Source organism: Fusarium proliferatum (genome assembly GCF_900067095.1).
Source record: "Fusarium proliferatum ET1 genome assembly, contig: FPRO_scaffold008, whole genome shotgun sequence".
NCBI classification, from domain to species: Eukaryota; Fungi; Ascomycota; class Sordariomycetes; order Hypocreales; family Nectriaceae; genus Fusarium; species Fusarium proliferatum.
The window spans coordinates 1,728,841-1,755,557 of record NW_022194797.1 but is presented as its reverse complement, the minus strand read 5'-3'; the positions used below and the strand labels follow the sequence as shown (position 1 = coordinate 1,755,557).

The window sequence follows — 26,717 nt, the reverse complement described above, 5'->3', positions numbered from 1 at the left end:
CTGGCAAGCGGCTGAGACACACTCACAAACTTCCAAGGTGCCTACAATAGCTCCCCGCTGCTTTCGATGTGAACAGGCTCACGAAGGCTCTCAGCCCCCAATTCTGTCAAATTGGGATCGTGTCACACAATCGTTGGGGCTGTTTGCTGTCTGTTGAAGATTGCTTAAGTTGTCACTTATGCATACATTCTCGATGCTACTGATATCCCGCAGCAGGTCGGTGCGTTGTGTAACACCATAAAGGCTACATGGACAAGTCTCGCCAGCCATGGCCAACTTGTTGTAAATGAAGTGGGCTGCGAAACTTATGCATCTACACATGTTCTCATTCTGCTAAAGAAGCAACTTGTGTGAGACATATCCCAATTACAACCATTGATAAGACTAGGGTCTCTCGAACAGCCAAAGGTTTGGGAAACTTTGACGTTGCGTCTCGCCCCCATCATCAGCATACATCGGAAGAGGTCTTGGGGGCCAAATATTCATACCGTTGAGGCTGAAGCTGTCGGCTGGGCTAGCTCTGCTTCTGGACCTCATCGATGCCTCGCTAATTTTGGATGGCCCAAGCCCTTTTTCTTTAAATAATAACCTACATTCGGATTCCTTGCAAAGATACAGAGAGGGCTAGTTGATACGTCCCGAATGTAACGATGTAGAGCAAGTCTCAAAGCTTCCATTTTCGTTGCATTTGTCGCCCGAAGACACAGCCTACAAATTTCTAGAATGTGTTTGAGGTATTATCAATCGAATGCTTATCTCAGAGCCTGATTGCCAAGTCTGATCGCATTGGACAAGTCAAGCCTACACACGCACGGCCTGGCCCTCACCAACAGCATTCTACCACGATCAAGCCGATTCATCTTGATTGGTACTCATCTCAGCCGCAAATATGCAGTCAGCATTATTTATTGCCAATCGCAAAACCCCGCCATGATATCTCCCTGCCACCTAAAGAATGGTGCAGCGATGTTCCCTCTCCCGGATTAACTCCTGCTGCAGGGCTTCATATTCTCCATCACTGTACTCAGAGTCGGAATATTCAGAGTCCGACTTGCCCATGATCGATGAGTCATCACCATAGCCTGAATCGCTAAAGTCATCAAGAACAGATTCTTCGTATGAATTGCCGCTGCAGATGGTCAGTCACGGCTCGCGAAAAGGAATGGGATACTTACCTGACCAGCCCTGCCATGACTGTCCAGTCCGATGGCAGGTTTTCTTTGACACTGACAGCCTGTGCAGACCTACGTAAGTCTCTCCAGAATCTGTCCATACTCGGCCTTGTGAAGTAGCTCCATGATGCGACATCCTGTGATGGAAGTCAGTGCCTGTACAAGCACCTAATGAGGGACTGGATGAAAAGCCTACCAGATTTGTGCACATGTGGATGAAGGCGACAACAAACGATATCCACCTCTTAGTCTTGACAGGGCCTCTTAAACCCGGGCCTCCTCGAAATTCGATGCTGCCAGAGCCGCTCCCAAAGACATTGTCAAAGTTCCAGAGAACATATCTCTCCTGCTTAGGTTCTGGACCGGACTGCATGAGGTCTCTTATGTCTTCTTCGTCAACTTCATCGTCGAGCGCGTCCCATAGTTCTCTGAGTGCTGCTTCTTCGTGATAGCTCGATATGAGATCGTATAATGGTCCAGAACGAAGAGTGTTAGGCCTGCAGTACTTGTTGTTCTGACGATGGTACGGAAGCAGGCGAATGACCAGAGGCTCGTAGTAGACGATGCCAAATGCAATATTTCGAAGCTGGTTCAGATCAAACTCCATTTCTGGTGATGGTGACACATGAACATGGCTTCCGCAAGCAATGGATGACTCTGGCATATGGAATACACGATCCCATGAGTTCCAGAAAGTGGCCACCTCGTTCTCCCAAGTGTAGTCAGTGGAAAATATAGGTGAAACAGCCTCGAGCGGAACTATGAACAGGTCCAAATATTAGTAGGCGATCAGAATAAATTCTTGACATACTCACTGCATGGATGTTCAGGATCCCCTAACGACCCGTCCTTTGTAATCCACCACTTATCGTAGTGTTCTGGACGCTTTCGATATCGCTGATTGAGCTTGTCTGCTTCTGCTTCGGCGCCATCATATCTCAATGACGTTGCCAACTCCTCATAGTAGACAGCACGCAACAGAGGGTGCCGTACTCGTTTGGGCTCAGCAATGAGCTCCAATTCGACCCCAAAGTTGTATGAACCAAACGAAGACATGGTTGCTCACGTGAATCGAGTGGAAGATGACCGAGTCGCCCATCGCAAGCAATTGGGGAAGCCATATTCATAATCAACATATGGGTCGCAACATCAGAAACCGGGGGAGGCAATGAAAATGAATCAGGCTCTGAACTCGCAAGTTAGATTACGAATTGATGTGTATCTATGGAAGTACACAATCAGGCTCGCACTGTCTAAGAGGGTTGCATCGTCATCCATCATCCCAGTTTGTTTGAGCCTTGTATTACCACACTTTTATGATTGCAAACGCCCGCATAACGAGAGATTTTTCTGATAAAAACCTTCTTTTTACATATGTAGCAGCTGGACACCCTCTAGCGCTGGATTTGGAACCTGATGCTTACCTGGACGTGGCTTTGACTACTTGACGTGCAGATAAGAATTGCAAACGTGAGGACGCGAGCATCGCAACCACCATCCAAGGTTGCATGGCAGGGAGCGTGACCAAGGAAATTAATCAGCTCATTTAGAAAGCCACCATAAATTGCCTCGCTCGTCGCAGCCTAACGCATGCAAATTATTGACCATCAAATGTCAGGTTCCAACGGAAATCCTTCACTCCAACTCGCATAGAACTCTAGCAATTCACTCTGCCAATCACTGGGTATCAGCCCCGAAAACGACTCGAACAGGGTACTTTGTTGCGTGCATGCACATTCACGCCATGCCGGATTTACCGGCGCAGCTCTACTTCGCCTATGGCAGCAACCTTTGGCTGCAGCAAATGGCCAGCCGCTGCCCCGAAAGTTACTACGTTGGCAGGGCGGTTCTGATGGATCACCGATGGCAGATCAACAGTCGAGGCTTCGCGAATGTAATTCCTTGCAGCGGCTATAATGTGCACGGATTGGTCTACCAAGTCAGCGTCGACGATGAAGCTCGCCTTGACAGAAACGAAGGCGTCCATTCCGGCGCTTACACCAAGTCATATCATAGCGTCGTTCTGCATGAAGCGGTGGAAGACCTCCAGCTTCCAACGCGATACCTTGTCCAAGATGGTGGGCTAGATAAGGCTGTCAACGCGGTACGATCAGGGTCGCGATCTCATGAGCCCGAGCAGCAAGGCAGAATCAGAAGCAACGTGTTGGTTTATCTTAGTAGTCGTTACTGTCAGTGGGGGACCGCACGGGATGAATACGTTGACCGCATGAACTGTGGCATAAGGGATGCTGTCACTCTGGGTATCCCGAGTGACTTCTTCGAGAACACGGTCCGACCGTCGATTCCACCGAGGTCAGTCTCAAGAAGGTCCCCAAGGGAAGGTCAAACAAGAAGACAGACGCGCCAAGCTGGCCATCGCAGGGCCAGTTCGGATCCCGAAGAGCCTCATCGAAGAAGGCGGCGGAGCTCATCTCCACAACGCAGAACATGGGGCAGTGCGTTTCAGCGCCAAGGCTCAACCTTGGGACGAGGCGTACGCACCTATCAGAGAGTTTCAAGGCCATTTTCGCAATCGACCTCCTGGGCGTGGGGGTGGTGATGAAGCTGTCTCATGTCAGGCCCGCCGTATTTACTTCAGCCTACCAGAACTTATAATTTAGCATATATACGTATCCAAGCAAGACACCGTTTTCAACCCCGCTGCTCTTGTCAATGTGAGCCGTAACAAGGTGGTCATCCGCATGCAAGCCAGGTCTCAGGCTGCGCAGTGCGGCTGCTTGATGGTTGAGTCACAATTGATGCAGTTGTCTTAACCTCATATGCAACGACCCCAATTAGGGTTTCCCGTTGGACATAGGGATGCATTTCCAAAGATTGATATCACTAAAAGTAAATATGTAGAGCGTAGATGTTGTATTTCTACATGTTGTGTTTCATACACATGAGTCACCGTGAGACTGGTCTCACCAGCCTGATCTGCCTGAAACACCTGCCAATCCTGGTCAATGATGGCTGCTAAACATGCGATTATGACTGGTCCTCAGCTTGAAGGCTGAGGGTGATCAACCAAATTGGGAGATTTGAGCCGAGTATCACTGTGAGTATACGAGGGCTTGTACGAGGACTTGTCCGAAACCATGGCAGCTCAAAGAGGTCGAGCCTGCATGATAAGGCTGCCCCTTGCCAAGTGCCTTTTTGATTGTCTTACAGAGGTCATCGGTTGACTAGCCGACTGCCAATTTTAGGGGGACAGCACATGCCGAGTATTCTGTCGTTTAGCCGTTTTATGCAGCAACTCATGAAGACCAACTCCCTACAAATATTTGCCGGATGCTTGGTCACGGGGAAATCAGGACAATCGGCTTGCAAAGTCTCACAAAGTCATAGTAACAAATTGATTGACAACCACCTCAAAATAAAATCAGAACATGAATGAATACAACTATGTCTCATCTCTGTGACTCATTCAACACCTTCCAGTCTTCTGGCAAAGAGTTTCTCAACGATAGCTGACTGGCGGCTTTCTTGATCACAGTGTATAAACCCTCAGGTGTCCACGACTCCAGAGTAGAAACATTGGGGTTCGCGATGTTATTCTTGACAAGTCAGTAATGAAAAGCATTGTAAATACTTGACAGAACATACCATGTTGAGTAGAGCTTGAATCAAGGCAATCGTGAAAGCAATCCATCGTTTAGTTCTGATCTCTCCTCTGAGGCACCTCCCGCCTCTAAACTCAATGGTGCCAGAGCTCCCAGGAACGACATTGTCGAAATTCCACAGAACGTACCTATCGTTTTGCATGATGTTCTTCAAGGCCGTGGTGCTCTTTGCACTCTTGATGAGCTCCGCTATGGCGTTGTAGTTGCCGTTGCAGCGCATCAGCTGCGTCGAGTTCAGAGTATTCTGCTTGCAGTATCGATTGTTGGCTCGTTCTCGCATGAGAAGCTGTAGAATGAGATTCTCGTAGTAGACGACGCCGAATGCAATCTTCTTGACTTGGGGAAGCGAGAAGGTCTGATTGAGGCCCTTGGATACGTGGATGTGGCTTCCACAAAGAACTGATCGATCGGGCATGTGGAAAACAACACGCATGGCGGTCCAGAAGACATCGATTTCATGCTCCCAGTTATGCTCCCAGTTCGCCCTCAAACTGAGGACCGGAGAGACAGCTTCCATTGGAACTATAACTTGTCAACTTGGACCCTGATTAAGAGCGTTGAGTCTTCTTACTCTTGTCGGTATGGGACCCAAGAGACCCGTCCTTGGTGATCCACCATTTGTCGTAGTGTTCCGGTCTTTTGGTATAGCCTTGTTGCAGATCGTCGGCCTTGGCCTTCAGACCTCGCTTTCGGAGAGATGCAGCCAGTTTACTATAGTACAAAGCATGCTTGGTACTAAGTGGTGTCCGAATCTTGTGAGGTTCGACAATAACCTCTATCTCGATGCCGAAATGATAATCAGCCATGGCTAGATGAGACGAAAAGTAGTAACTTTGAGACTATCATCAGGCGCTATGACGAGCAGTCATCTTCGTCCGTTTCGTGGCTAGATATTCGACATTTCACTTCCCTCCAGCAAGACTCAGCCGCCCTCTCCCATGTTTGATACCGTGACAATAGTCATGCTTCCTGATGCTTACAGTGTCATCCATCGTAGCTGATGGTGGCCTGGGCTGACAGTCCGGAATTCCTTTTTCCATCATGATACATCGAAAATAGAAATGCCACAAAGTGCAATTTCACATGGGAGTCAGACAGACACGCAGGGTAACACATAGCAGCGTTTCGTCAAGCTTGATTGGTAGCCACCAATCAGACCGATTATGCAGTCATCATCACCAAATCGTATCATTAATCATCGGGCCGGGCGGGCGAAAAGTGCAAGTCTTGTTGGTAGGTCCTAGAGGAACTTTGAAATGAGTTTAGTATTTTAAGAGCCGCATGGGAGTCATTGAACGATTGAAACGGTGTGGGCGGTGGCGATTTAGGCCAGATGCATAATGATGAGTCCTGTATCTCGATGTTCACAGTCCGAATTATACAGTGGTCGGAGTGCAGCCTGATTGAGGCTCTTTTTCCCTTATCAGGCTGTGAGTTCATGCGACCGGTCTGCCCCGCCATCCCATTTCCCAGACTCTTCCTCTTCTCTCGTATTTTGACCTTTCATCTCCAAACAGTTTTCTAGTATCTACAGCCGAGAGTCATGTATGCCTTCAATCAGTCAGGTCCAACTTATGAGCAGTCTGCCACAGTTGACGCGCCCGGGTCAAGGATGATCAGAGCAGCCAGCACTCTATACTTTGCCTATGGGAGCAACTTGCACCTTGCGCAAATGGCCCATCGCTGTCCCGGAAGCGTTTTCAAAGGAAAGGCCATTCTTGAGTCTTATCGCTGGCAGATCAATGAGCGCGGAGTGGCCAACGTCGTTGAATCTGGAAGCAATCACTCAGTCGAAGGCCTTCTCTACATGATAGGTCCCAAAGATGAAAGGACCCTGGATCGCTCCGAAGGCGTGTCAAAGGGCTTCTACCAGAAGTATCTGATGAGAGTTTCTTTCGAACCTCATCAGCAATACGCAAACTTCAAGACCGGTAGATTATCCCACCTACTTGAGCAGCGCCGGGACTCGATGAGCGGCGATGGGACTCATTTTCCCACCAACGCCAATCGCAAAGTGAGATTCACCCAACCTCAGTTCGAACCTGTGACCTATATGGACGGCGAGGAAGATTCAGGACGCCATGCGCGTACTGAGCTAGTCAAAGCATTGGTGTACGTTAGCGAGGACTACATTACCGATGGCTCCATCAGAGAGGAGTACATCGCGAGGATGCAAAACGCCGTCAACGATGCAGTATCACTGGGGATTTCGAAATCATTTGTGAACAAATACATCGTCCCCTTTCTCGACCCCGAGCAAATTTGGCATTTGTCCGCGAGAAACCCTACAGAGACCCATGATGAACAGCCCAGCAAGTTACTGGAACTGGAGTCTGAGCCAGAAGCGCAGGCTATCGTCAATGGAGAGCCAAATAAAGAGCAAGTCGGCGACATACCTCCAGCTGAGAATAACGTGGCGGACATTTCAGAACCGGCGGGTGATAAAAAGTCAACTGACGTGGATATGAACGAAGAATCAAACCAGGAAGGTAAGATCAGCCTTGATCCCATGTTTGACGTATTCGTCGCCCTTGTTGTCACCGTATGCCTGGGTTATCTGACTTTCTGGTAGCCCTATCAATGGAGCCTACAGTCAAGGAGGATAACTTGTCTGGGCATATCGATCTATCGAAGCTTAGAGCAGAGAACCGCGACGGAGATGGTGGTTCCAGTGGCATGTTCCCCAATAATTTGTACGAGGCTGTTGACAAGGTGAACCATTCGGCCATCGATGGCAGTGGGGAGAATATTTATGTCGCCATTGTCAAACACAAGGTTAGAGAGGCTAATTCTGGCTTCAGCGTCGCCGCAGCATGTAAGGGGATTCAAGTGGCTAATGAGCTTGCTATGAAAGAGTTCAAAGCGCTGTGTGCACTGAACAGTAAGCCAGTGGTGGAAGAAGAAGAGCCAGATGTCGTGGTTGTCAAGGAGGTCTCTCCAGGTGATCTGACCTGGAAGCTAGAAGAGGACGCATATCTTCATCTCAGTAGTACAAGACCTGGGGAGGAGCCTTGGTTGATGGTATGGGTGGAGTCAAAACAACTGATTGGGTGCCAATAGATATTGCGATGACGGAACATTAGTGCCAATACTCAAGATTGGGGTGGATGGTTTGTTCATAACAAGCTAAGAGGGCGCTCTTGTGCAGTAATATTTCTTTCTATCACATAAGTACACCCCAAGCACTAGTAGCTCGTATCATACCACTTGAAATCAGCTCCCCAAAGATCCCGCTTCGTCAGAGCCTTATCCGATGGGGTGAAGTACTTTCTCTGGGACGTATCGGCACCAGCACCGGTTTTTCCGAACTCTTGGAAGACACTAATAAATTTAGCTTTTGATCACCTTTGGGATCTTCCTGTGAACTCACGGTGTTGCGCCTTCTGCCATGGATGAGTAGCCCTCTAGTCTCACCACGTTTGTCAAGGTGCTGTACTAGTACATCACTCGTGCGTTGACTCTCCAAGGACGGCCGAGGTATACTTTGTTGGTGAGATCTTGGTTGCCGGTAGATGTGATATGTATTGTGTTAGGTCATCACTATAAGTGCAAGACAATGGAACACGTACTATGCTGTGATCGATGATGTAACGTGAGGTATCGGTTGGTTCGGTCCGAGAGGATGCCGTTATATAACCCGGCCCATTGGAAGCGATGGTGGCTGGACTATATTAGAAACGCTGGCAGGGAGAGATTCATCCTGTACTTGCATTCTCCGATCCATGCATGGCCGTTGCCAAAGATGTAATCGACCGCACCTACAGTTATCAGCCAGAATTCCCAACCTTGTTAACAAAGGAATAGCCTTACCCTCGATGTAGCAGTTAAAGTAGTACATCCAGCCAGCTTTGACATATAGAGTATCCTGGTATGATTTGAAAGAGCAGCCGTAAAATCCGGTTTTTTTGCCATTTGCCATCAACGCAACAGCCTTTCATTATTTAGAATATTCTCCTCATAATATGCAGTGTAATTACCTGTCCAGCTGTATATCCGTTGACAAAGTCAATGTTGTAGGCGGCGAAGTCGTTGGACCTGAGATTTACGGTTGAGCTTGCGTCTAAGGAGCCCGCATCTTGCGAACCGATGGTATTCTTGATAACTACAGTATTCTTCTTGTAGCTTCCAGTACTGATACATTGTGTTAGTGAATTGGGGGTATCCGAATGGATATTGTCCTACTCGGCGGTTACCCCATAGAGGGTCAAGGGTGCTTTGACTTTCACCTCGACTCGCTCATTGTAAGTTCCCGAGTTGAGGAAGATACAGGTAGGTTTAGTAGGTGAGCCGATAGAGTTAACGGCAGCTTGTAGACTGGTGAACTCTGACGCACTAGCACCACTGGGCCTTACCACGATACAGTTCGCCGGAGCCACAGTGCGACTATTGCCCGCTCAGGTTGAAAGGCTGGCTGCTTCAACGGAAGATGCACCTCGACCGAAAAGAAGAGCCAATTGAACCAAGTGGAAGAGGCTCTTGGGGAACGGCATAATTATGATGATAATCAAGAACCTGTATGATCAAACGGTTTCGGTGAATGATGATGGCATGGATATGGAAAGCAGTCATTGTGTTTTCAGATGGATTTGATTGCCATTTGGATGAGCTAAGGTTATCAAGAAGCTTATCCCATTCATGGAAAATCACAGTTCGACATCAGGCTCAAATAACCCGTTTGATTTGCAACTAATCGGATCGTAAGGCAGACATTCGGCAAGTTTCTGCCGTTAAGTAACTATGCAAGAGTATCTGCATCATCTGAAAGTCATCCCAGCTTCTTGTTTCTCCGTAAGCTATCGAATAAGGAGTGTCCCAATGCAGAAACCATACCAAGTTAGCCGAGCATGAGATCAAAATCGGAAACCGAGTATCTAGTCTGGGGTTAGAGATTGGGGGCAGGCTGTGTTGACTTTGGGGTATCAGGCTAAATACATGCAGGGGCTAAATTGCGAAACATGATCACCTTGACCATTGACAGTTAGACTCCACTCAACCCTAGAAAACAATGCAGTGCAGACAATTACTTGATTGCTTGCCTGTGATCGAAACTTCATAAGTAGTGGAGGATGCGGGGACTTAGCGCGTATTCGTTTACCAAGTCCTGGGTTTACTCGGGTCCAGGTTAATTACTCATTAGAACTGAACGAATCTATAGCCCTTTCCAGTTTCCAGAAATGCAAGAGTGCGTGTTTGGTTCGATCTGTTTAGTTAGCAAAAGGGGGGTAGTATTTTCAAACTGCCGGCGAGGTTAATTGGTGGATAATTTGTTGAAACGACTCTACAATTGACTTTGAGCTGGTGGTATGAGCTTGGATTGTCCATAGGTTGACAGATTAAGGGGTTCAGCTCTACGCATAAGTCTATTCGGATGAAGTCATCAGGTGGCATATTCTAACTGACCAACCAACTACTCATTGAGAGGTGTTGATGGAAGAAGTTTACTTAAACGATGGTAGTCGCACAAGACGAAAGATTTACAGAATCAGAGATCGCATCGTCTGGCAGCTACTAAAATGCTCTTTAAATCAGTCTTCTTCGCTACTCTCATTTCACTGGTTATTCAAGGGGTCGCAGGCACTCCAACCTCACACGGCCACCACAAGCGAGCGACTTGTACTCCCAAATCAGCCGGCTCAGCCTCAACAGATGATGTCCCCGCCATCGTCGCAGCGCTGAAGCAATGCGGCAATGGTGGAGTCATCCTGTTCCCCAAAGGGACTACATACATGATCAGAAGCAAGCTCAGTTTCGCCGGCTGCACCAACTGCGAAGTCCAGCTCGACGGTCGACTCAAACTCTCGGATGATTACACATTTTGGAACAACTCCCGAACTCAGATTGATATCCGTGGTATCAACGGGCTTAAGTTTCGTAGTCCCTCTGGTACTGGGGAGATTGATGGTAATGGACAAGCTGCATGGGATCGTTTTGGATCAGTTGGGGATTTGAAGAGGCCCGTCATGTTTGCGGTGGAGGGCTCCACTGATGTTGAGGTCAATGGTTTTCTCATGAAGAATGCACAGAATGTTTTTGTTGATATCGGATCAAACAGTGAGAGGGTCAAGTTCCTCAACATGCATTTGACTGCCATCAGCAAATCCAGTTATCCACCAAAGAACACTGATAGATTTGATATCGGAGCGTCCAAGTACACCACTCTTTCGAACATCTTCATCCAGAACGAGGATGATTGCGTTGCATTCAAAACAGGGTGCGATCAAGTGACAGTAACCGACATCACCTGCCAGGGATCCCATGGCCTATCAGTCGGTTCTCTTGGCAAGACAAACACCGATATAGTCACCAACGTCTACGTGAGAAATGCCACCATGAAAGGCGCTACGAAAGCGGCTGGTATCAAGATCTACCCCGGTGGCCCTGATCACGGCACAGCAGTTGTCCGCAACGTTACCTGGGATGGCGTAATCGTTGATAACTGCGGTGCCGCATTTGAATTTGATGCTTGCTACAACGAAGACGAGTCCTACTGCAAACAGTATCCCAGTACCGCGCAGGTGACAGAGATCTACGTCAAGAACTTCTCGGGAAAGACTAGTACTAAGTATGCGCCTACTACAGGCCATGTATACTGCCCTGTTGAGGGAAACAATTGCCATGTTGAGTTTACGAACTGGACTGTCAAGTCGGGAACTCGTGCTGGGCAGTTTTTGTGTCAGAACATCAGCTCTGATGTTTTAGGTATTACCTGCAAGGCTCCTTAAGGCACACATCACGATGGACCGGCCATTAGGGATCAAGATGCTTTTTGGCCTTGACTTAGGGAATAGCCCATTGATCCTCACTAGATTTATCCAAATCTTCTTGATACTTAGATTAGAGGTCCCATGGAAGTCTGCTGAGGATCATGTCGGTTTTCCCCAAGCAGTTTAGTGCATTAGCACAGCCAACCGGATAGCAGGGATTGGCCAAAACCCCACCATCTCATGAAGTGCAAACCGACCAGATAATCCCCCAACAACCGACTCTTACCATTTCATGATCTCTTTGGCCTATCACAACCTCGAGACTGCCTTTCCGACCAAATCGGCCCGTAAAAATGGCGAACCAGAATCTAGCAGGTCATATCACCAAGTTCCGGGTGACCCAAACCCCACGGATCAAGCGGAACAGACCTGCCGTTTCTTGCTCAACATGTCGTGCGCGCAAGCAGAAATGCGACAGACAACAACCATGTGGTCCATGTCAGAAGCGTGGAGTCGAGGACTCATGTCACCTAGACCCAACTCCGCGACCACCGCCTGCTTCCCTGGCCAATCGTGGTGATAGTCGAGTTCAGAATGAGCTTAGGCAGATGCAGAGCCTTCTCCAAAGTCTCCTCAGCCAGCCTAACCAGGACCAAGCGGCTACATCCTGCGATACTCTAGCCGCGGGTGTGGATCGCATTCGGCAAGCCTTCAGTGGCAATAATTGCAGGGCTGTGACAGCTCCGCAAGTGGACCAACCTCCAGACATCGTGTTCGGATCTCTCGCCAAAGCTACCTCAAAAGATGTTCTAGCGGCTTTGCCCTCCCGCCACGATTCTGATAAGATAGTATCGGATTACCTTAATGCAAGACACATTGCTGTACCGTTCATTCATATTCACCAATTCCGCAGACAGTACGAAGCCTTTTGGAACAACACTGAATCTGCGAACCTTCTGTGGGCAAGCATCCTATTTTCAGTCCTCACAGTTGGTACCATCATACCTGATGACAGGGAAGGCCGCTGCCAGTCTTCGGCATTTATTTCCATGTCAGCCAGATGCCTTGTATCCGGACAGTACAGCACCGCAACTGAATTCTCAGTTGAGGCCTTGGCTACGCATCTTCATGCACGATGTTTCCTTCAAGAGGACGGCAACGTCAATCTCTCCCAGCTTCATGCGTTGACCGTTCGTATCGCCCAACAGCGGGGCTATCATCAAGATGGAGGCGACTTCTTACAGGCTCTGACGCCTTTCCAAGTTGAGATGAGACGGCGCGTTTGGTATTACCTCCAATACTACGATGTCTTGCTCTCTCTTGAGCATGGACTACCGCCTGTGATACACGAAGATACGTACTCTATCAGTCATCCAACAAATGTAACAGATGATGAGTTCGATGAGGAATCGAAGATTGTCTTCTCTAGTCCAGTGACAGAGGCCTATGCTGTGCTCCCTTGCGCATACATGTCCCAACTGTTGCCAATTCTGAGACGCATCATTTGCCACGCCCTTGGCTTCAAAACCTGCAGCTATAAGGATGCCCACTCCCTTAAATCGCAGCTTGAGACATGGTACAGGTCGATTCCACCCAGCCTCCGCGTGCATTCCGTCAAGGATACTTGCTTGACAAAAACTACTTCTACGGCTATGCACCGTGTCCTATTTCAGCTCATCTACAACACAGGAATCGCGCTAATATATCGTCCCTTCCTCAATATCATGAGCCTTGAGAATAGGTATTGCGAAACTGCGCTCGACGTGTCTCGCAAGAACGCACTAAGATCTATTGAAGTGTATATAGAGGTTGGCAAGGAGATGCAGAGTGGAGGAGGACTCTATAACGACCCACAAGTCAAGGCTAACTTACCCGTCAATGATTTCTTTATAACAATGATAATGGCACCGCTTGAGTTTTTCGGTTGCCCCGACTTGCCGTAAGTCTGCCTTGAAGGGGAGACCAATAGCTGAGACTGAAGGATTGCAGGCAAAGCCAAAAGGGCTACATTATTCATACTCTCGAAACGGCAGCACAGTTGTGGCCCACGAGATCTTGTGTCTCTTCATACGCCCTCGAAAGCTCCCGATTGCTTCAGGTCATCCTGGCAGACATATATTCGTCGACATCGATTGAGCGTCCTATTTACCCTAACGTCTCTGATCTAAACCAGGAAAATGTCCTCTTACAATGCTTTGGAAATTATGGTTCAAGAAATGGGGATGTCAGTGAATTCGACAACTTGCAATGGAACACCACTGCAATACCGGATTGGGTTTGTACACATGTTCACATGCAGAGATGCGCCACTGACAATATCTAGGGCTCGGTGAACTTGTTGACTGATTATGAGGAATTCGACAGATCAATCACAGAAGAGTCAATCATCGGCGCTTAGGGCTGTGCTGCTTACCTGTTCTGCGTGTATGGCGAGATATAGTGGGGTGTCGGAGTTGGCGGTTGTAACAGTTGCCGATTTGGGTAATGAACATGTCCGACTTTAGATCCGACGCTGCGCCAAGACGCTCAACGGGCCATCAGTCAATATTCCCGGAAACAATGCTACCATTGAGATTCCTTTTGATTTTGCACGCCTTGAAGAGGTAGCTGATTAATATCTGGGTATAAGAGGAGTGCTTGCCTCCCTCAACAACTGTTCTGCATCCAGCTAGGGACTCATCTCACATTCCAACTCAACCATCTATCACCAACACATCTTTAAAATGAGCGACCTAGCTATTCCCGAGTTCGCAACCTCTCTTGTCCTTCCCGCCTTCAACGAATCTCTCAAACTCCAGAAGACCCCACTTCCCAAGATTGTTCCTCCTGGATCAGCCATTGTCCGTGTCCTCAGCACTCCAGTACGCCCCCACCAACGCGAAGGCTTTAAAGGAAACAGTCCTCTTTCTTTCAAGCCCCCGTACAACCCCGGAGATGGTGGTGTTGGCCGCGTCGTATCCGTTGGGCCTGATGCTGTCGCTCTCAAGCCTGGCCAGCTTGTCTACATGAACAACTTCATCACGGCAAGAGATGATCCCAACACCCGAGTCCTGCTCGGTATTCATGATGGCGGTGGTGCTGAAGCTGACTTGAAGCTTTTCAACCTCTGGAAAGGCTTCTGGAGAGATATTGCAGTTGTTGCTGCGGAGAATGCCATCCCTCTCGACGAAAAGATTCTCATCAATGAGATGGGTTACTCCTATGGAGACCTGAGCTATATCCAGCGCCTCTCGGTCGCATACGGCGGTATCAGAGCCGCCAATCTTCAAGCCGGCGAGACTGTCATTGTTGCTCCAGCTACAGGTCACTTTTCTGGCGCTGTGGTCGAATTGGCTGCCCAGGTCGGTTGTCGTGTAATTGCGCTTTCGCGCTCGGCATCTAAGCTGAAGCCTCTCACGTCTCGCTACCCTCGTATTACAGCTGTTGAGCTCACTGGCGATGAGAAGAGGGATGCCGAGGCCATTGGCGCACTTTTGCCCAGAGGCGCTGATGCTTACATCGACGTTTCTCCGCCTGCAGCGACAGCTTCACATCAGCACCTCAATATTTCTATTAACTCACTGGCGCCCTACGGTCGTGTTGTCTTTCTGGGCATGATGTTCGATATCAAGATCAACTATGCTAGCCTCATGGTTCGCAACATCACGATCAAAGCGCAGTTCATGTATACCCGCCAGGAGTTGGTGTCTTTGGTCAAGATGATTGAGACGGGAGTTCTCAAACTGGGCAAGGAGGCTGGGCATGAGATTGTGGAGAAGGGGTTCTCCATGGAAGAATGGGAGAAGGCAGTCACTGTTGCAGAGACGGCTATGGCTTGGGGTCAGCAGGTCCTGCTCTATCCCTAGACAACTACCATTGCGGGATAGGATCGGTGGAGACTTCCAAGCAGCTTCTATTATAATCTATATAATCTCCTTTTGTTCCGTTGCTTGTCTGTCGCCCATATCTACCTCGTTCTAAGCAAGTCCTAATTTCCCATCACTCACCCCCAGCTGCTCAACTGTCGCGAATATGTATCGAGAACCCCTTCACGTTCTTCCCCTCCAAACCTGGCTTGAGAGTCAAGTTAGGTATCTCATAGTCACCGCCATTTTGTGGTCTGTAAGCAATAGGCTCGATGGTGTCCAAATGCCTCAGCCTTTCACGAAGCCTCTCCGCCTCTTTCTCAAAGCCAGTTTGATCCAACCTATCAGTCTGATAAACGACGTGAGATGGAAGAACCTGAAACCCGGGATAGTATAGCACCCCGTGATTGATAGGGAATAGTAAGTCGTCAATATGTCCGGCAACTCCGCGTGTTGAGAAATGCTCCTTCTTGCCCCCGGCAGTAACAATGAGCATCGCTCGCTTTCCAGCGAAAACTCCCTCACCATATCTATCACCATAATGCTTGTCGCTATGCTCGCCATATCCATATGCGAACCCCATAGAAAACACTCTTTCGACCCAACCTTTGAGAATAGCGGGCATGGTATACCACCAGAGCGGAAAGTGAATTAGGACAACGTCGGCCCAGAGTAGCTTTTCTTGTTCGGTTCTGACATCCTCGGTAAGGTTTCCTGCGGTGTATGAATCCCTTGATGCGTATGCAACCTTGAGACGGGCATCGGATACCAGATTTGGGAAGTCTGAGCGATCGACCTTGGCTTTCCATTCCATTGAGTATAGGTCTGAGGTCTTGACTTGATGACCTTGAGCTTTGAGCTCGTTCACAGAGACTTGGAACAGAGATCCATTGAAGGATCGGGGCTCAGGATGGGCAAGGACGATGAAAATTTTCATGTTAATGAAAAGTCGTGATGATTGGTGCTTAGCATTCGATATTGTCTTGGTCTTCGGTCATTTATATACGGAAAAGTTGTCCCATTTTAGTCAAAAGGTCTTCTTCCAGGAAATCTATCATGACATGATCGGCTAAAAACGAATCCGATTGAGTTGAGTTCAGCCTATCATGGCTCAGACGGGCCAACTTCGCACCGGATAGTCCCCGAGCCCAGCCAGAGGTTGATCGTGGGTAGTGGGCTGGACTATCACGTTTCTTGCTTAATTTGTCCGTTTCTCGTCCGAGACCCCGAGATAACGTTATACTATCATTCGATCCGCTCCATAAACCCACGAAACAAAACTCCACAACGAATCAAAGTGCGGACTGGAAATAACACCTAGCTGATGATTAATGAATCATTTTCGCTCATTTTCGCACTTCGGTTCACTCAATGTCCGACTATGCACCAAGATTGTAGCTACTACACACCGCTGATAAGCCACTTAAGTTCCGACTCTGAGGGACAATCAATCCTGTAAAAACCATCATGATTTTATATGAAATTCTTTTTAGCTGTCTTGAAGCCCTAATTTGTTGTCTCATCATTTCCCAGGTCCCAAACGCCTTTCCATGCACGCCCTCTCAAAAGCCAAATGGTAATGAATCCATACTCTCAATATTTTCCTCTGCTTCTTCCTTCAGACATCTTTCGCAGGTACATTTGAACTGAAACTGTTCTTGCGTATGATTTTGCCTACTTAAGAGGTCTTTATGCGTTGTTAGATCGAAGTATGTGATCATGCATTCTTCACCCTTTGTGATATCACGGGCTGCTGTATAGACCATTCGTGCTTGGCCGTCGGGTTTGTGAGTGACCTATGAGACCTGTCAGTGGCACGTTCACGGGGCGTTTCTTATCCCTATTCGCTCACATTTGGTAGGCAAGAATGGTTAAACTGGGCAGCACGGGGATACAGGGCCATTCCGTACGATTCACCTCTTGGTGCAGCGTTGTCATTCACGGGCTGAGAGCCAGTAGCCCTCGGATACAGGCCAAAGGTATTGGTCTCTTCCTTGCATAATAGCAAAAGCATTTGTTCGGCACTTAGCAGGGGCGGTAGAACAGTCGCATCACTCAGATACTCGTGGACCAGTCGTTTCCAATGTGTAATCTGCACCTCGGGCCACGAGTCGAGGTACGCACAGCACATGTCCACGGCTTTCCAGCCACGTAAGAAATGGGCCTCCCATGGATGCCGCTGTTGTGCAAGAACGTTACCGCTGTGTAACTCGGCATTCCACGTGGCAAGCAGTCGAACAACATGCCAGACCGTAGCGAAATTGTACTCTCCCTCTTTCTGGCGAAGTGCTTCTGCGTGTTTCTTCAGCCAAGAGCACTCAAAGTTATGACGGCTCTTATCCGTCGCTCGGCATGCGACATTACACCAGACAACATCCTTTAAACAGGCATGCTCACAGCGGACGGCGCGACCATTTTGCGGGACACGGCGGGAGCACGACAAATTGCTGCAGATAAGCGGTTCGTTGGAGGTCACAGAAGGGACGATAGCATATGGTATGTCTACGAGAAGAACTGTTCCTTCTCGAATAGGACCCGTGGCTCGAAGCAATCTACCCTTGCAGGGGTCTTGATCAGGGACCAGATTCGGATGTACGTAAAAGTCCAGATCGTGAGTGACGACATTCGAAGGTTTTAGCGTACTCCTTGGTGCCTTGGGGGGCAGTCGGGGTTTTTGGAACTCCATTGTGGTTGAGATAGACAGCGATAAAGAGAATGACAAGAGAAATGGGAATTAAATGAATGGGAAAAAGAATTTGCTGGCAAAGTCGCTACTGAGCATTTGTGTTCTGGACCCTCGGAACGATCGAATACGGTTAGATGAGGAGGCCACTAAGACACCATCGCCACAGAGATAAGGGTATCATTTCGGCGTAACCTTTTGCGGCTTAAAGCCAATTGCTGTATCACTGTATCAGAAAGGCGGTATGTATTTTGAGGTTAGACACTGTAAGAAAAGTACATTGTGATAAGCTCAAAGCTTGACGTGGACGAAGAGATTAGTTTTTCACCATCAACGTCACATGATTATAGTTGTCAGCTTTTTGGACGATGCTGCGCATGTTAGAGAGCATAAACGTCAGAAACTCCAATCAGTCAGTTAAGCTTCCACAGGAAAATATTTCTTTGTGGCTTTTTACGTCAACATTCGGCGGGTTTGTCGCCCCGTTAAATCGGCATTCCAATAGCCGCTTGTCGCCCTTGCATCCAAGATCTGAGTGGAGAGGGACCACATGGAAGCTAGGGATAATCCCTCCAGTGAGATTGTTTCCCGTCACACGTGTCACTAATAATAGCACAGCACATCCGGCTGCTGAGCTTCCATCATGCTTCGACAGAAAATAATGTTCTTCGAAGTTAAGTACAACCTAAACTACAGTTCCGATTTTACAAACACTCCGTGATCAATCTCTTGAGCCACGGGCTTGTAAGTCCATTGGGTCACATAGACATCGCCTCCCTTAGGACAGTCCACTCCAGATCCTTTGCCGTTACAGGTAGCATAAGGTCCAAGCAAGCTACCAACAAATTGGCCCATTCCTCCACTGACAAGACTTGCCGATGCTGTCGCGATGTTGAGAGTCTTGCCCCTGTGGCTTGAAGCTCCAAGGTTGTAGTGCGTCGCGTTGGCTGCCTCGATATGTAGACTAATTACGCCCTTCTCCCAGCCATCGGGGACCGGTACTACCTTTGGCGCAGGAACATTCTGAGCTCCTGTGGCTCGGAATCGGAAGGCGAGTTTGGACTTCTTGTTGCCGCCTTGCTTTGTAGGGAGACGAACGATGCCAAGGTCGATATGGTCGAACTGCGTGCGAAAAACGGTGATTCCAGCTTCCTGGTCGTCGGACTTGGGCTTGAAGTCGATATCAACACTGTACTTGAACAGAGTGTGAGTTTGTCGACGTCCGATGAAGGCTAGACCTCGCTGTCCTGAAAGCTCAATCTCATCTCCAACCAACACACTGCCGGTAACATTGTTGCGGCTAGACACAATATGTAGACCCTTGGGGGACAAAGAGAAGGCACCCTCTCTGGGGACTCTATGGTGCACAAAGTGAGGCGGAATCTTCTTAGTCTTCTTCAGATTGTAGTTATCCGGGTCAGCGTTGAAGGGCCCATCTCCGGGAACGTTTCGTGTCGGCTTTGGGAGGAGGTTTCCAGGCATGCGGCCTCGCACTGGTTGCAGCTTGGGCCATTCGCCCTTGTTCCATGTACCGTTGAACAAAACAGCTTCACGGCCCATGGGCGAGACTCCAGGCGCTGTGATGCGAGTAGCAAGACAGAGACCCCACCAGTTGCCCTTGGTATCCTGGAACAAGTCACCGTGACCAACAGTCTGGAAGTACTCGGATGTTCCACGGTTGGTCAAGATCGGGTTGTTCTCGTAGGCTTCATATGGGCCGGTGATCTTGCGGGCTCGAGCGATTGTAATAGCGTGGTCCTCGGCAGTTCCGCCTTCGGCAATCATGAGATAGTAGTAACCATCGCGCTTGTAGATATGGGGTCCCTCAGGCCATACGCCTCCAGTCCCGTTCCAAATGTTGAGCTCCGGGCTCAGCTCCCCAGTTTCCAAATCAAGCTCCTGCAGAGTGATGCCATGGGTAGCACAATAAACCTTTCCATCGTCGTCCCAAAAGAGGTCGGGATCAATGTGTGTTGGCTTGAAGGTAACAGGGTCGCTCCAGCTACTCTCGTCCCACGGGTTTGTGGTCTTGAAGATGACTCCAATGATATCTCCAACGCCTAGGTATTCGCAGATGACGTAGTATGTTCCCTTGTGGTATCGAATGGTTGGTGCGTACATGCCCTGCTGCTGCCCAGCAGTCTTCCAGCTAATGCCAGGCAACTGTTTCTCACGGTTCCAGACATGACTGATGAGACGCCAGTTAACTAGATCCCTCGAAGCATAGACGGGAAGACCTGGGAAAGAGATGAAAGTTGAAGTGACACAGAGAAAGAGGCCATCTTTCTGAATGCATGATGGGTCTGAGTGCCATCCCGGAAGGACAGGGTTGGTGTATGTCGAAACGTCCGTCTTGGTTTCAGGAAGAGCACTTCCCATCGCGAGAAGCGGGCACAATAACCAAGAGAAGCGCATTTTGAACCCACTCAAGTGATATCGTCCTGGTTACACCAGACATCGCTTCAATCGAAGCTACTACCCGTTATATAGGCACATTCGAGCCGTCGATCATGAGATAGATTCAGGCAAATGCGGGGGAGGAAACGGCTGAATTACGATCCCCCGGAAACAAATCGTTCGCGATTGATGCCGATTCGAGCGCTAGATCTTGACCCTTGTTGGTAGCATGACGATCTTGTCAAAGAGCGCATTGAACCTGCAGAATGAGGGGTCTTGATGCAACTCCAACCTGCCTGATTCTGCAAAATAGGCTGATTCAACGACCCAGAAAATAAATTCAAGCGTCATGGAGAAGGCGATGAAGCTATTTAGGCTATTCGGATGCTGTTAGTAATTCATTTCATGACCTTGAAGAACGCCACTTCAATACGGCGAAAGGTTAAAGGTCGAGCTGTCAAACAACTGCGCTCATTTTTTGGCCATCTCTTTCACAAAAATGCTTGATATAAAATGGTAGGATTCTTCTTCTTAACTAATGCACAATGTTATCTATTAGAGTGCGTCAACACGGCATCGATACTGCGTACTGATTCTGCTGGTGTTGATAAATTCCGTAACAAATCATGATTGATATGATGTGTTTTAACAATATGCCACTGCTCGCATCATTCCTTGGCGATTGTCCAAGGTAATAAGAATGGAGGTTTGAATACCATTGGAAAATGCCCAAAAAGCTATGGATGTCGTGAATGGAATTGGCAATCCCAGGACTCACAATTGACTACTCAATTATCCATGGCGGTCAACATGATGCGGCTGGTGTAGGGTAGCATGAATGGCACCATACCATAGTTCCCTAGTGGGCCTGGGGAAGCTTCGCGAAACAGCATGGAATTGCTTGTCGCGTCAAACAACAAATGCCTCAGGCCCTCCAATTCGATGCGATTCCACGGTCTCACAGTCTGCGAGTACCCTCGCTTGTATCCCCAGGACTAGAATATTCTTATCGATGCTCTGACAATGAGATCTGGTTGACGTCACCTGCAACCCTACCGACATGAAGAAAGTCGCCGAAACATCGTGATCCTGACCGCAATTTCTCAAGCATCTGGAAATACATAATACTTTTTCGGATTTATTACTTATTTATAATCAGTTAATGCTCTGTTTTTTTCTTTCTTGGTTTGCTTTATGCTTGGATAGTGAGTTTTGTTGACAGACGCGCAAATGTCTCTCGCCCAACACGTAACCCAGACTGAGGGCTTCGACTATGAGGGCCCAGCGAATCCCAACTATGAAGGTCCGAGTCATCCGAATGTTTCTACTGGCTTTGGGACGGGAAATTCTCTTGCTCCTGGAGATGAATGCGATCAAAGCGGTGATCGATCAGAATGGCGACGATTGAGTTTTGCGCCTGTTGAGGTTGCTAAGAAATTGCCCAACATCGCGGCCTACAAAGTCTCCAACCTCAAGCGCTACAGTGAGTCAATCAGCTGGCCCAATCGAGACACATTTCTAACATCTTGCAGTTCAAGTCGCCACTGGTATAATCGCTTGTTGGTTTGCAGCAGGTATTGTCTTTGGCTTCGCTGCCCTCAAGCCAATTCTCGTCAAAGAGGGCATCTACTCCGAACTCTGCCCAGTGGTGGACTACAGGATCCCATGCGCCGATCAGGACATGCGCTTGAATCTTTTGTTCATCTCGGCTTCAATCTCCGCCAATGTTTCTTCTCTTTTGGCTGGCGCCGTCCTTGATCGCTTCGGTCGACGAGTATGCTGGCTGGTGTCAAGTGCTCTGCTCACCCTCGGTTCCTTGATGATGGCCATCTCATTCTCGCACCCCGGCTTCCACGGATACCTCATCGGTAACATCCTTCTCGCTTTCGGTGGTACATTTATCTTCGTCTCTAGTTACCAACTCGCGAACGCGTTTCCGAAATATTCTGGACTAATCGTCGCGCTCGTCACCGGCGCATTTGATGCCTCGGCTGCAGTGTTTTTGTTCTATCGTATGGCTTATGAAGCCTCCGGCGGATCATTCTCACTCCACAGATTCTTCTATGGCTACATCTCCGTCCCGGTAGCCATTTTCGTCGCTGAATTTCTGTGGATGCCAGCGCACTCGTACCATACCTTTCCGCAACTCGAGAAGAAGATTGAGTACGCCCAAGACCGCACTCACGATCTTCACGAATCGGACATAGACTTCGAAAATGCAAATGAACTTGCTCGCGTTCGAAGTGCCCGAGCCGGCCACAGAAAAGCCAAGCTTGTCAAGATCGAGGAACTCGCTGGTGATAGACAAGAACGAGGCGAACGCGTCAAAGAAGAGGAAGGCCGTCAAGAAGCTAGCGGGGTTTGGGGTGTTCTCCACGGAATGCCAGCTCACAAGCAGATGATGACGCCTTGGTTCATCCTCATTCTGGTTTTGACCATCCTCCAGATGATTCGAATGAACTACTTCATCGCTGGTGTCAGATCGCAATATCGATACATGTTGGGCTCCGACAAAGCCGCCGAGCGCATCAATGAGTTCTTCGATGCTGCTCTGCCCATTGGAGGCGTTGCTGCGACGCCATTCATTGGGATCTTGCTCAATAACCTGAGTGTTCCCGCCACCTTTTCCGTTTTGACGGTGTTTATTATCGTGATCGGCGTCCTGAACTGCATTCCGAACATGATAGCTGGATACTTCACGGTCGTTGCGTTCGTCTTCTTCCGTCCGCTATATTATTCCGCCGTTTCGTAAGTACCATTTCAATGGCCTCATCAACTATAGTTACTGACCTGTATCTTAGTGACTACGCGACGAAAGTCTTTGGGTTCGCCACGTTCGGGCGCATTTATGGAACGGTGACTTGCATCTCCGGAATTACGCAGCTCATCCAGTCCGGACTCGACGCGCTCACTCATGGTCCACTTCACGATGACCCAACGCCCGTCAACGCGACCTTGGGGGGCGCTGGAGCCCTGGTCAGTCTTATTTTGACTATCTTCATTACTGTCAAGGGTAGAGTCTTTGTTGAGAAGAAGGTTGAGATATGGGCCAACGGTGAAAGAGAACGACTCTTGTCAGATGCCCGGAATGGATATGGAACGGGTCATCGAGTTGAAGAATGATTGATGTCTCTATAAGGTGTTTTATGAGCCAATTTGGAAGTCACTTCGCAAGGTTGCCTCGCATTTCTGTTATGCCGGAACCTTTTAATAGTTATCTGTCATGGATTATGTGTACTCACGGAAATGTGGTGTATTACCTTGAGTTCTCACCGCTTGAATTCATCAAGATTTAAGAAAATAAATAATGCAGGAGTTTGCTGGTTACGGATACTCAGGTTAAATTATTATTATTATTATTATTATTAATGGTATAGATTCTGTTTGTTATGTGTGTCAATCGGGCTGTATAAACATTAGAACTAGAGAGCTTATGAATACTAAAATATTCTTAAAATCAATATCCTCGGTGCCCAGTCGATAACAATGATGTAATTGCGGCTTGATAAGTTCCACGCGCCAATGTGTCGCCCCGAACCTCTCTCGTGACAAGCAAGCGTCCGGCCTCGCCATTTTCCCTATAACAGCATGCAACGAATCTGATTAATACATGTGAATTTCGACTCGAACCGAACATACAGCGAAGAAAGCTCCAGATTGTATGTTATGTGATAGACTTCGATGCATTTGAGTCTCGAAATTACCTGGATGTAGGGAGCCAGGTAGTGCCAATGAGCTTGGAAGGATCGAAAAGGAGCCCGTTTACTAACCTGTAATAACTACAAGACAATGTCTCGCTTAGTATACAAGCATATTTTATCCAGATGCGATCCATAACGCCTACTAGTTTAAGTCGGCCCAAGCTGAGACATCGGCCGTTGTTGCTCCCTTGCAGCTACACATACCGACTAACGACTCTCAACTCCTGAGCGACCAGAGTTTTCCATTCCTCACATCAGAGGCCGGAGTAAATTCTCCCTTTAATTTGGATATTCGAGAAAAGCCATTAAATGCTATCCCTCGCCTCCTTCGCGCTCTGTCGGTAAGCTGCTAGTCTTGGTACGCATGAAAATGTCACCACGACTCGTTTCACTACTGCTTTTAGGTCTGATCACACAAGCTGGTGCCGGGTACGTTTTCAAGAAACCGGATACAGTCTGCGTAACGTACTTGTCAACGTACTTTGTCCCTATATCGTCAAATGCCCCGGGTTCTGTACGGACAGATGACGCGAACATCACATCGCAGACATTTGATGCCGTGGCAGCTTCTACCACATTTGAGTCCGGAATTGGTCCATCCCTCGATCTTACTGAGACTCTTCAGCTTCTCGGCCTCTTTCTGATGATTCTGGTCAGTTAATCACAACTTCCGTCATAACCGATATGAATACTGCGAACTCCGATCCTACGACAGCGCCCGGGCCTGACGACCAGCTCGTTGTCTTCCGCATCGTCTCAGAGACTGATAAATCAAGACAGGGGAGTCTTAAGAGAGCGCTTGGGGGCTTCATAGGCTCTGGCTCTGGCTCTGAGATATGCAGGATGCCTCTGCGTTTAGCCTCTCTGACGGTCGCCTTCTTGACGACGGGAAACCGATTTACTATAACGGCGAAGACTAAAAGGAACTACAAGGTCAGCAGACGACACCACCTCGCGGTGCCGTTACTACCACGTTTGCCGGTGATGGTAGATTCCTTCTCTTTCGCAGCCCTGACCTGCCGAATGGCGAAGCAGGCTTCTGTTAGAGCCCAGGAACTGGTCAGGTTTACGTAACCTTCAGGTCCTCACCAACTGGCTGCGTGTCGGTCAGGCTGTCCGTCGTTGGAGGTATGCTGTTATCTAATATACCCTAAGTGTCGCCAGAAGCTAACCCTTGGTTATAGTTGATGACTGTAAGGATGGACAAACGTCTGCAAGCGCTGCCCCTAAGTCAACCGATCTACGGATCCTGCAACCTACAGCGAACTCTGCACTCACATCCATTCCTTTCAGTACAGCCATTGCTTATGTTCCTGACGATTCCTCTGACTTCACGTCGCTTGTAGACTTTACGAGTCTCATTCTTCCGTCTATGGAACCTACACAGACGCGACCTTTGCACACAAGTTCTTTTCGCTTTCCTAATACTTCAACCAATGCGTTCCCTACGGTGCCAATCGAGACATCCGAAGATCTGACTTTTACAAATATCCCTGGTGTTACATTCGCACCATCAGATGAAGCAACGACAGCTGATATCCTACCCACTAGCGTATTATCTTCCGAACCACAGCTTACCACCGAGGACGCAACATCCAGCTTCCCAGAGGCCACAACACCGGCAGTGCCAGAGACAGAAACTACCACCTCGGAACTCAGTGTTAGCGCTTCCAGGACGGGGACCGCCATCGGCATAGACACCACTACTGACATAAAGACTACTACTGTCATAGACACTACCACCGACATAGAGACTACCATCGGCATGGAGACTACTAGCACTACGACAACATTGGAATCGGCGAGCACATCAGAAATCACAGCAGAATTTCCGACAACAACCTCAGATGCCGAGACTACCACGACCACCAGTCTACCGGCTCGCGCGTGCGAGTCGTATCTCATCAACCCAACAGTATTATTCAGCGGTGACCAAGACAACGAAGATGGAGTCGAGGAGCTTACTCTTCCATTACCAGTTGGACTATACACCGATTTCAGCGATACCATCTATGTTGGCGTCAATGGACTGATAAGCTTGTTTGACAACTCGATCGCACAATCTTCGAACAATCCATTCCAGGATAATGCTTTACCATCAGTTGCCATCGCGGCTTACTGGGATGACTTGCGCATCCATGGCAATGCTGGTTACGAAATCACATACAGAGTTTACGATGATGCTGATTATCGTGCGGTCAACATCGACTGGCGTGTTATAGATGCGGACGATGTCGTCACTCACTTCATGGTAATTCTCAGGGCTTACGATCTTTCAAATCCCGAGTCAGTTTTCTTGCGTTACTTCCAGTCCAATGGAGGGAAGTCAGCCACTATAGCTGTACAGAATCTTGATGATGCTAAGTCTGAGCAATTTTCCTACAATATGGAAAATGCAGTTCCAGATTGATGCACTGTTCTCTTCTTCACTATAGGGGGGGATCAAAGAGTTGTTTATGTGCCGCCGTAAGGGTCATTTGACACCATACACTACACACCATCCACTACATGTCATACATTCATGTACTTAGTTTCGATGTAAACCAATGTCATTAGTAACTGTATTGCACTCAGCGGGAATAAGTTACCCCC

General features: G+C 48.5%; 13 protein-coding genes across 13 annotated transcripts; 7 read left to right on the top strand and 6 right to left on the bottom strand.

Moving 5' to 3' along the window:
* Positions 1 to 948: 948 nt before the first annotated feature.
* On the bottom strand, positions 949 to 2,228 carry FPRO_14375 (uncharacterized protein; the record flags this gene model as incomplete). The annotated part of the gene is made up of 4 exons (XM_031219393.1): positions 949 to 1,129; positions 1,176 to 1,309; positions 1,369 to 1,931; positions 1,988 to 2,228. The coding sequence occupies 4 exons, from the start codon at positions 2,226 to 2,228 to the stop codon at positions 949 to 951; spliced, it is 1,119 nt and encodes a 372-aa protein (XP_031085156.1).
* Positions 2,229 to 2,916: 688 nt separating this feature from the next.
* FPRO_14374 (uncharacterized protein) lies at positions 2,917 to 3,793 on the top strand (the record flags this gene model as incomplete). The annotated part of the gene is made up of 2 exons (XM_031219391.1): positions 2,917 to 3,485; positions 3,532 to 3,793. The coding sequence occupies 2 exons, from the start codon at positions 2,917 to 2,919 to the stop codon at positions 3,791 to 3,793; spliced, it is 831 nt and encodes a 276-aa protein (XP_031085155.1).
* Positions 3,794 to 4,582: 789 nt separating this feature from the next.
* On the bottom strand, positions 4,583 to 5,601 carry FPRO_14373 (uncharacterized protein; the record flags this gene model as incomplete). The annotated part of the gene is made up of 3 exons (XM_031219390.1): positions 4,583 to 4,729; positions 4,779 to 5,317; positions 5,367 to 5,601. 3 exons carry the CDS (start codon positions 5,599 to 5,601, stop codon positions 4,583 to 4,585), a joined length of 921 nt encoding a protein of 306 aa, XP_031085154.1.
* Positions 5,602 to 6,338: 737 nt separating this feature from the next.
* FPRO_14372 (uncharacterized protein) lies at positions 6,339 to 7,855 on the top strand (the record flags this gene model as incomplete). Its single annotated transcript, XM_031219389.1, has 2 exons — positions 6,339 to 7,284; positions 7,368 to 7,855. The coding sequence occupies 2 exons, from the start codon at positions 6,339 to 6,341 to the stop codon at positions 7,853 to 7,855; spliced, it is 1,434 nt and encodes a 477-aa protein (XP_031085153.1).
* Positions 7,856 to 7,980: 125 nt separating this feature from the next.
* Positions 7,981 to 9,364, bottom strand: FPRO_14371 (uncharacterized protein; the record flags this gene model as incomplete). Its single annotated transcript, XM_031219388.1, has 8 exons — positions 7,981 to 8,116; positions 8,166 to 8,178; positions 8,365 to 8,456; positions 8,502 to 8,553; positions 8,606 to 8,726; positions 8,773 to 8,926; positions 8,978 to 9,178; positions 9,228 to 9,364. The coding sequence occupies 8 exons, from the start codon at positions 9,362 to 9,364 to the stop codon at positions 7,981 to 7,983; spliced, it is 906 nt and encodes a 301-aa protein (XP_031085152.1).
* Positions 9,365 to 10,308: 944 nt separating this feature from the next.
* On the top strand, positions 10,309 to 11,517 carry FPRO_14370 (uncharacterized protein; the record flags this gene model as incomplete). Its single annotated transcript, XM_031219387.1, has 1 exon — positions 10,309 to 11,517. The coding sequence occupies one exon, from the start codon at positions 10,309 to 10,311 to the stop codon at positions 11,515 to 11,517; it is 1,209 nt and encodes a 402-aa protein (XP_031085151.1).
* Positions 11,518 to 11,852: 335 nt separating this feature from the next.
* Positions 11,853 to 13,897, top strand: FPRO_14369 (uncharacterized protein; the record flags this gene model as incomplete). The annotated part of the gene is made up of 3 exons (XM_031219386.1): positions 11,853 to 13,438; positions 13,489 to 13,774; positions 13,823 to 13,897. The coding sequence occupies 3 exons, from the start codon at positions 11,853 to 11,855 to the stop codon at positions 13,895 to 13,897; spliced, it is 1,947 nt and encodes a 648-aa protein (XP_031085150.1).
* Positions 13,898 to 14,222: 325 nt separating this feature from the next.
* Positions 14,223 to 15,344, top strand: FPRO_14368 (uncharacterized protein; the record flags this gene model as incomplete). Its single annotated transcript, XM_031219385.1, has 1 exon — positions 14,223 to 15,344. The coding sequence occupies one exon, from the start codon at positions 14,223 to 14,225 to the stop codon at positions 15,342 to 15,344; it is 1,122 nt and encodes a 373-aa protein (XP_031085149.1).
* A 151-nt stretch (positions 15,345 to 15,495) lies between these two features.
* FPRO_14367 (uncharacterized protein) lies at positions 15,496 to 16,281 on the bottom strand (the record flags this gene model as incomplete). Its single annotated transcript, XM_031219384.1, has 1 exon — positions 15,496 to 16,281. One exon carries the CDS (start codon positions 16,279 to 16,281, stop codon positions 15,496 to 15,498), a length of 786 nt encoding a protein of 261 aa, XP_031085148.1.
* Positions 16,282 to 16,906: 625 nt separating this feature from the next.
* On the bottom strand, positions 16,907 to 18,030 carry FPRO_14366 (uncharacterized protein; the record flags this gene model as incomplete). The annotated part of the gene is made up of 2 exons (XM_031219383.1): positions 16,907 to 17,140; positions 17,197 to 18,030. 2 exons carry the CDS (start codon positions 18,028 to 18,030, stop codon positions 16,907 to 16,909), a joined length of 1,068 nt encoding a protein of 355 aa, XP_031085147.1.
* A 687-nt stretch (positions 18,031 to 18,717) lies between these two features.
* Positions 18,718 to 20,442, bottom strand: FPRO_14365 (uncharacterized protein; the record flags this gene model as incomplete). Its single annotated transcript, XM_031219382.1, has 1 exon — positions 18,718 to 20,442. One exon carries the CDS (start codon positions 20,440 to 20,442, stop codon positions 18,718 to 18,720), a length of 1,725 nt encoding a protein of 574 aa, XP_031085146.1.
* A 1,212-nt stretch (positions 20,443 to 21,654) lies between these two features.
* Positions 21,655 to 23,547, top strand: FPRO_14364 (uncharacterized protein; the record flags this gene model as incomplete). Its single annotated transcript, XM_031219380.1, has 3 exons — positions 21,655 to 21,907; positions 21,957 to 23,172; positions 23,226 to 23,547. 3 exons carry the CDS (start codon positions 21,655 to 21,657, stop codon positions 23,545 to 23,547), a joined length of 1,791 nt encoding a protein of 596 aa, XP_031085145.1.
* Positions 23,548 to 24,495: 948 nt separating this feature from the next.
* FPRO_14363 (uncharacterized protein) lies at positions 24,496 to 26,535 on the top strand (the record flags this gene model as incomplete). The annotated part of the gene is made up of 4 exons (XM_031219379.1): positions 24,496 to 24,777; positions 24,906 to 25,189; positions 25,237 to 25,253; positions 25,310 to 26,535. 4 exons carry the CDS (start codon positions 24,496 to 24,498, stop codon positions 26,533 to 26,535), a joined length of 1,809 nt encoding a protein of 602 aa, XP_031085144.1.
* Between the last annotated feature and the right edge of the window lie 182 nt (positions 26,536 to 26,717).